This window comes from Lytechinus variegatus, chromosome 19, assembly GCF_018143015.1.
Source record: "Lytechinus variegatus isolate NC3 chromosome 19, Lvar_3.0, whole genome shotgun sequence".
Lineage (NCBI taxonomy): Eukaryota > Metazoa > Echinodermata > Echinoidea > Temnopleuroida > Toxopneustidae > Lytechinus > Lytechinus variegatus.
The window spans coordinates 882,790-892,191 of record NC_054758.1 but is presented as its reverse complement, the minus strand read 5'-3'; the positions used below and the strand labels follow the sequence as shown (position 1 = coordinate 892,191).

Sequence of the window (9,402 nt, the reverse complement as noted above, 5' to 3'; positions counted from 1 at the left end):
ATGAATATTCATGAGAGGAATGTGATATGAAATATAACAAGCAACTGATAGAGCGCACGCATCGCGTTCGCGGAGTGCTCTAGGAGCTGCTGTCAGGGTATTATGCTAATCAATTAGCATGCAGGCACAGACCCTGATTGAAACTTTGATCAACAATTGGGTCTCCACGAAAAGACTAGCACATACAAAACTTTTTTTTTTCAATTTAGTGAGAAGGCCTTTTGAATACAAGGTATTATTACTTTTCTTTCAGACATCTAACTCCATTCATGTTTTTGCACCGCAGACTAGTATGACATGGCTTGTTTACATGAAAATCATTCGAATATTCTGAAATTGGGAAATCCCAAGAGGATATCAATACTGATTTTAACATCATGTTTGTCAGTTTATAATGTTTTTTCTTTATTCCAATGTCATCGCTCCTGAGCCATGAAAAATTATTTCAAAGTTGGTTCCACTTAGTTGATTTTACTCTTTACATGAATACTGAATAGATACCATAGAATATCATACCGTTTCCCAGCGTTGAAGTCTTTATTGATGATGTTTTCAATCATAACTTGGAACTATAACGAACTTGGGCGGAGCTTTTTGCAACATCCATATTTAAAAAGAAAATAATATGTTTTTTATGTCATATTTCGGCGAAGCATGTGCATCTCCCCCCAAAAAAGAAATGTCATATTACATATTTTTAACACATTACGGCACATTTTGGTAAATTATTACACGTTTTGGTAAGTTGCCAAACTTTGCCGTATCAGCTTTGCTATATGGTGGGCTAAATGTTTTTTTTTCCATCATTTTACGTAAGGAAACGTTTTTAAGTGTTCCTTTTACCCTACTTGCAGAAGTAATAATGGCAGAGATAATGGGAGAAGAAATAATGGCCAAGGTGAAAATCGCAGAAGTGAAAATGACATGTTACATCGAAATTGAAAAGACTTAACCTATCTTGTCAATAACAGCATGAAAATGATAAACTTCTCACATAATGACCGTATAATATTATTTTGTAACTGTTGTACGTACTCTTGTCGTTGAAATGGACAATTACATTATAATGACAGTAATTTGTGTTGTCTTGTTATCATTATAGGTTAAAACTTTATCATTTTATATGATAAAAACTGAAAAGTAGTACTTTACTTCTACTTTTATCAACACCACCACTACTTATACTATTTCTACTACTACATATACTACTACTTCTACTACTACTACATGTACTACTACTACTACTACTACTACATGTACTATTACTACTACTACTACTACTACTCCATGTAATATTCCTACTACTACATGTACTACTACTACTACATGTACTATTACTACTACTACTACGTGTACTATTACTACTACTACTACTACTACTACTACTACATGTAATATTAACACTACTACATGTACTAATACAACAACTACTACTACTTCATGTACTACTGCTACTACTACTACTACATGTACTACTACTACTACATGTACTATTACTACTACTACTATTACTACTACTACTACATATACTACTACTACTGCTGCCGCTGGCTGCTGCTACTATACTAATACTACTACTACTACTACTACTACTGTATTACTATGACTAACTACTACCACAACCATTACAACAACTACTACTACATCTACTACTACTTCTACTACTACTGCTGCTGCTGCTGCTGTTGCTGCTACTACTACTGCTACTGTTGCTGCTGCTACTACTGCTACTATATTACTACTACTATCTACTACCACAACCATTACTGGGCGTTTCATGCTAGAAAATTAGCCATCAAGTTCCGCAACCTTTTCGAACCTACTTTCCAATTTATTTTTCTGGAAAAAATATCAGTGACATAGAATACTACATAGATATTGATCTACATAACATATATGATTAGCTGTGCCACAACAAACTAAGCCTTAATGTTGATAAGACGAATTCTATGCTTTTTGGAACTAATATTATGTTATTATGAACACAGGACCCTCTGTTTCAAAGTCCGAAGACTAATCCACTGGGCCACAACGCTCCACATAATTTATCTTATATCTTGTTTGTATTTTGCATGTTTTTATGAATGGAAAATAAATATAGTACAATGATATTACTACTAACTACTACCACAACCACTACTGGGCGATTTCATGCTAGTAAAAATCAGCAATTTCCGCGACATTTTCCAACCTACAGTCCAAACAAACGAGGAACTTCAATATGTTTTGTGGTAATACTGGGTCCTATAAACAAATGGCAACCAACAAAAATACGTTATCCTTTTTGGGTGAATTACAGGTGAAAATGTTGCGTGTACGGGACATTTCTGAATCCCGTACGACACACGACATTTTTACCTTTAATTTACCTATAATCATACAATTTTTTTTGATAATAAGTTTTTCACATGAATACCCACTTTAACTTTATTATTGACAAAATTATTGACAAAGTCAGTGAGCATGCGCAATTCAACGTTGAGAGAACACATCGAGCATGCGCATTTCTCACCATTAAAGTATATCGAAAAATATAAGGAGCTGGAAGAAAACTAAATGGAGCTATGCGGGGCGAGGTTTTTCATATTTGAATTATGAATTGACCAATCGTTTATCTAGAATATTCATGAATATTCATGAGAGGAATGTGATATGAAATATAACAAGCAACTGAGAGAGCGCACGCATCGCGTTCGCGGAGTGCTCTAGGAGCTGCTGTCAGGGTATTATGCTAATCAATTAGCATGCAGGCACAGACCCTGATTGAAACTTTGATCAACAATTGGGTCTCCACGAAAAGACTAGCACATACAAAACTTTTTTTTTTTTCAATTTAGTGAGAAGGCCTTTTGAATACAAGGTATTATTACTTTTCTTTCAGACATCTAACTCCATTCATGTTTTTGCACCGCAGACTAGTATGACATGGCTTGTTTGCATGAAAATCATTCGAATATTCTGAAATTGGGAAATCCCAAGAGGATATCAATACTGATTTTAACATCATGTTTGTCAGTTTATAATGTTTTTTCTTTATTCCAATGTCATCGCTCCTGAGCCATGAAAAATTATTTCAAAGTTGGTTCCACTTAGTTGATTTTACTCTTTACATGAATACTGAATAGATACCATAGAATATCATACCGTTTCCCAGCGTTGAAGTCTTTATTGATGATGTTTTCAATCATAACTTGGAACTATAACGAACTTGGGCGGAGCTTTTTGCAACATCCATATTTAAAAAGAAAATAATATGTTTTTTATGTCATATTTGGGCGAAGCATGTGCATCTCCCCCCAAAAAAGAAATGTCATATCACATATTTTTAACACATTACGGCACATTTTGGTAAATTATTACTGTACGTTTTGGTAAGTTGCCAAACTTTGCCGTATCAGCTTTCCTATATGGTGGGCTAAATGTTTTTTTTCCATCATTTTACGTAAGGAAACGTTTTTAAGTGTTCCTTTTACCCTACTTGCAGAAGTAATAATGGCAGAGATAATGGGAGAAGAAATAATGGCCAAGGTGAAAATCGCAGAAGTGAAAATGACATGTTACATCGAAATTGAAAAGACTTAACCTATCTTGTCAATAACAGCATGAAAATGATAAACTTCTCACATAATGACCGTATAATATTATTTTGTAACTGTTGTACGTACTCTTGTCGTTGAAATGGACAATTACATTATAATGACAGTAATTTGTGTTGTCTTGTTATCATTATAGGTTAAAACTTTATCATTTTATATGATAAAAACTGAAAAGTAGTACTTTACTTCTACTTTTATCAACACCACCACTACTTATACTATTTCTACTACTACATATACTACTACTTCAACTACTACTACATGTACTATTACTACTACTACTACTACTACTCCATGTAATATTCCTACTACTACATGTACTACTACTACTACATGTACTATTACTACTACTACTACTCTTACTGCTACTACTACTTCTACTATACTGCTACTCCTACTACTACTCCTCCTACTACTACTACTACTACTACTACTACTAAAACTACTACTACTACTACTCTTACTGCTACTACTACTACTACTACTACTACTACTAAAACTACTACTACTCTTACTGCTACTACTTCTTCTACTATACTGCTACTCCTACTACTACTACTACTACTACTACTACTACTCCTACTACTACTACTACTCCTACTACTACTACTACTACTACTACTACTACTAAAACTACTACTACTACTACTACTACTCCTACTCCTACTACTACTACTAAAATACTACTACTACTACTCTTACTGCTACTACTCCTACTCCTACTACTACTCCTACTACTCCTACTACTACTACTACTACTACTACTAAAACTACTACTACTACTCTTACTGCTACTACTACTTCTACTATACTGCTACTCCTACTACTACTCCTACTACTACTACTACTACTACTACTACTACTAAAACTACTACTACTACTACTCTTACTGCTACTACTACTACTACTACTACTAAAACTACTACTACTACTACTCTTACTGCTACTACTACTTCTACTATACTGCTACTCCTACTACTACTACTACTACTACTACTCCTTGTACTACTCCTACTACTACATGTACTACTACTACTACATGTACTAATACTACTACTACTACTCTTACTGCTGCTACTACTACTTCTACTATACTGCTACTCCTACTACTACTCCTACTACTACTACTACTACTACTACTACTACTACTAAAACTACTACTACTACTACTCTTACTGCTACTACTACTACTACTACTACTACTACTACTACTAAAACTACTACTACTACTACTCTTACTGCTACTACTACTTCTACTATACTGCTACTCCTACTACTACTACTACTACTACTACTACTACTACTCCTACTCCTACTACTACTCCTACTACTACTACTACTACTACTACTAAAACTACTACTACTACTACTACTACTACTACTCCTACTCCTACTACTACTACTAAAATACTACTACTACTACTCTTACTGCTACTACTCCTACTCCTACTACTACTCCTACTACTCCTACTACTACTACTACTACTACTACTAAAACTACTACTACTACTCTTACTGCTACTACTACTTCTACTATACTGCTACTCCTACTACTACTCCTACTCCTACTACTACTACTACTACTACTAAAACTACTACTACTACTACTCTTACTGCTACTACTACTACTACTACTACTACTACTACTAAAACTACTACTACTACTACTACTCTTACTGCTACTACTACTTCTACTATACTGCTACTCCTACTACTACTACTACTACTACTACTACTACTCCTACTCCTACTACTACTCCTACTACTACTACTACTACTACTACTACTACTACTACTACTAAAACTACTACTACTACTACTACTACTACTACTACTACTACTACTACTAAAAATACTACTACTACTACTCTTACTGCTACTACTCCTACTACTACTCCTACTATACTACAACTAAAACTACTACTCCTACTACTACTCCTACTACTACTACTACTCCTACTACTACTACTACTAAAACTACTACTACTACTACTCCTACTCCTACCCCTACTACTACTCCTACTCCTACTACTACTACTACTACTAAAACTACTACTACTACTACTACTCTTACTGCTACTACTACTTCTACTACTGCTACTCCTACTACTACTACTACTACTACTACTACTATTTCGTAAGGCCCTAAACCGCAAATTGCACCTAAACCGCAAATTGCCGCCTAAGCATGTAGAATATTAACAAGGACTGTGTGCGCATAAGAGGCGTGAACACAGAGGGCGGCAAACATAAATCGCAGAAGGATAGAGGTTGAAGAGTGAGGAATTAGAACCCCGGGGGGGGGGGGGCACTCGACCAAAAAAGTGGTGGGGGTGTGCCGCGGGCGAGACAAAAAACGGGGGCCTTGGAGCGGGCTTATTGTAAAAAGGAGGGTCCTTGGAACGGGCTTCGGAACGACAAATGTTTGTGAAAACGGGGGTCCTTGGAACGGATCGCCAGCGTGTGAGCGCGTATGCATCCCTACGGAACGGTCATGCGTGCATGATGCAGCTAGCGCGGCCTCCGCCGGGGAGCTCTGCGGCCGCTTTTCACCAAAATTGCAGCTCATTCAACGCAATCGGAGCGGCGTAACGAAAAATATGCGAAGCTTTGGAGCGGATTTCTCTCTTCTTTTTTTCTCGATAAGAAGAAAATGCTATGCCTTGGAGCGGCTTTCTTTGTTCTTTTTCTCAACAAGGCAAAAATGCTATGCCTTGGAACGGAAATTTGAGTGTAAAAATGGGGGGTCCCCTCCGCGGCACATACCCACTATGCATTATATACTGAGTGCCCCCCCCCCCGGGATTAGAACTAGGGCGCTGATCTCATTTTTATGAGAAATGTTGTTGTTGATCCCTTTGTTGATACACGTATTTATTTATTTGTTTATTTATTTAAATATTTTACCAGGGTGCTCATTCAACATAAAGTTGGTCTCCCATGGGGCCCTAAAAGGCTATCGTTATTGTTCTTCTTGTTTGTTGGTTTTGGACTCTTGGTTATGGTGGGAGTTGGGCAACTTGGGCTGTACATAGTGCCGTTTTTTTGTGTTTTTTTTGTGTTTTTTTTTTGTGTATCCCTAATTCTCCCCTAGTATAATCTAACGCCTGAACCTTCTGAACCTTCTGAAGTTTACACCGGCAGGGCAGTAGTCTGCAAATCGCCAGCGTGCTGTTCACGTGTGGGTTAGAGTGTTGCTCTAAAACTTTCTACTGATGTTTTGTTTTTTATATCGGGATTCAAGTCATTCCAAGCTCTGATTGTTCTTGGAAAGAATGAGTTTTTGTAAGTATCTGTCCGGGCAAATGGCACTTCTATGCGAGTACCACTATTATTCCTTGTCTCTCTTGTTGAGATCAAGTTAATGTATTCCTCTTTGTTTATATCAACATTATTATTCTGGATTTTGTACATCATTGCCAGTCTGTTCTTTTCCCTTCTACTTTCCAGCGTATCGAGTTGGAGGTCTTTTAACATTCCACTGACGCTACTTTCACGGCTATAATCACCACAGCAAAAACGGGCTGCCTTTCGTTGAACCCCTTCAAGAGTTCTGATTTGATCAGCTTTATAAGGATCCCATGCACAAGTGGCGTACTCTAATACTGGTCTGACTAACGATTTATAGGCTATGACTTTGACATCCCTTGGACAGAACCATAGATTTCTTCGTAGAAAGCCAAGGGTTTTGTGGGCTTTGTTAGCTGTTTTATCCACTTGTTCCCTCCATGTTAGTTTATTGTCCAGCTGAACCCCCAGATAAGGATGGGACGTTGTCTTTTCTAGCACCTGTCCACAAAAAATATAGTCCCTGAGAGGAGGCGATTTCTTCTTAGATACTGCCAAGACGGTGCACTTTGAAGGATTGAAGCTCATTTTCCATGTGCTTTGCCATTTTTCCAGCAACCGAAGATCATCTTGCAAGTTGCACATGTCTTCCTCTTTTGCGACTGGGGTATACAACAAACAGTCGTCCGCGAACAATCTAGCCTGACATTTTAACTTGTCAGGCATGTCGTTGATATATGTCAGGAACATCAATGGTCCGAGAACTGTTCCTTGCGGAACGCCTGATACAACATCTTTGGAGGATGACGTGCTCCCTTCACATATTACCCTCTGTGACCTTCCAGTCAAGAAACCCCGAATCCAGTTTAGGAGATTTCCTTTTATTCCATAATAATTAAGTTTACCAAGGAGGCGTTCGTGCGGAACCTTATCAAAGGCCTTTGTGAAGTCCAATATTGCCATGTGAATGGAATCTCCCCTATCAAGAGCTTTTGCCACATCATTAACTGTTAAAATCAACTGTGTTTCTGTAGAACGCCTCGCTCTGAACCCATGTTGAGAGTCCACCAGAATCCCGTAGTCTTCAAAGTGGTCCATGATGTGGGAGTGGACAATGTGTTCCAGGACTTTACTCAGAACACATGTCAGAGAAACCGGTCTATAGTTTCACCTGTCTCACTATTGCCAAGTCGTTTCATGTAAGACCAAAACTGCTTGACATTATCCCTCAGTGCATCCGAAAGTCTATTAGACACGAACTCACGCTCTGCTGAGTTTAGCGACTTTCGCAAGGCCTTCTGAGTCAAGACAAAGTTATCCCAATCTGAAGCTCTCCCTGAACGTTTAGCTCTGTTGTACTGTCTTTGTTTTCTTCGTCTCAATCGGTGATGCTGTATGTTAAACCATGGGAGGCTGTTTACCTTGGCGGCCTTCTTTTGTGGTATGTGAGCCTTCATGATTCTTTTCAGTCCCCCTTCTATCAAATCCCATTTCTCTTGCACTGAAGCTTCTTGCAATAAAGAGTAAGTTCTCCCTAAATCATCTATGCTGGAGTTGATTTGTTCCACGTTTGCTTTCTTCCGTACGAAATAACTCTTCCTGGGTTGCCTCTTCCATCTCGCTTGCAAATTCAAGTCAGCTATAACAATGTCATGGTCACTTACCCCAGCAATAACCTTGACATCACTGACAAGACCAGTGTTGTTTGTGAAGATTAAATCAAGTATATTTTTTTTCCTTGTCGGTTCCTTAACAACTTGTGTCAGATCAAATCCAGTTGTAGTTTCAAGGAGAGCCTGGGCTGTCTCCTTGGAGGCAGCATGATTTGCCAAAATCGTTGACTCTTCCCAATTCACATTTGGTTGGTTAAAGTCCCCTGAAAGCAATATGTTATAAGGCTTTCCCTTCCTACTTATTTTCCCAAAGGATTGTTCCAGTTCATTGACTGTATCTTTATCATCGTGTTTGTGCTTATAGACAGTTCCTATCAACAATGTTCGTCGACCCTGAAGCTCAATCTGGGTCCAAAGAATCTCACCATCTCCCTCGAATTCCTCCTTACGTGACATCACCAAGTCATTTCTGCATGCCGTCAGGATACCCCCATGCTGACCCACTTGTCTATCCCGTCGAAATACTACATAGTCATCTGGGAAAATTTCATTGCTATGAATTGAAGAAGATAACCATGTCTCGGTTCCTTGCACATTGTCAGGTTTAAACTCCTCTAACAAGACCTTTAGTTCAGATTTTTTATTACAGATACTCTGGAAATTTATTAACATTGTCTTAATCACATTTTTTTCCTTTTTGCTGTTTTCTCCTTCTTAAATGACCATGTGTCTTTCGTTTAGGTTGAGATCTACAAGGAGCTTCTTGGGCTGGAAAATCTGCCAAATCCCCATCATCACCATCTTTCAGAACAGAGAATATATTTGAGGTGGTACTTTCGGCAGATGAATTGAATAGTGAATCTGAAATGTTCATTCCACTACATATTGGGCAGATCCACACACAG

The 9,402-nt window shown here is 37.9% G+C and overlaps 1 protein-coding gene across 1 annotated transcript; it reads right to left on the bottom strand.

Annotated features, from left to right (window-relative positions):
• Positions 1–8,029: 8,029 nt before the first annotated feature.
• On the bottom strand, positions 8,030–9,169 carry LOC121406198. Its single transcript, XM_041597220.1, has one exon. The coding sequence runs from the start codon at positions 9,167–9,169 to the stop codon at positions 8,030–8,032; it is 1,140 nt and encodes a 379-aa protein (XP_041453154.1).
• Positions 9,170–9,402: the final 233 nt, after the last annotated feature.

Bases quoted from the DNA above. Each gene is read 5' to 3' on its own strand.
- LOC121406198 (XM_041597220.1), bottom strand. From the start codon at position 9,169: ATGTTAATAAATTTCCAGAGTATCTGTAATAAAAAATCTGAACTAAAG.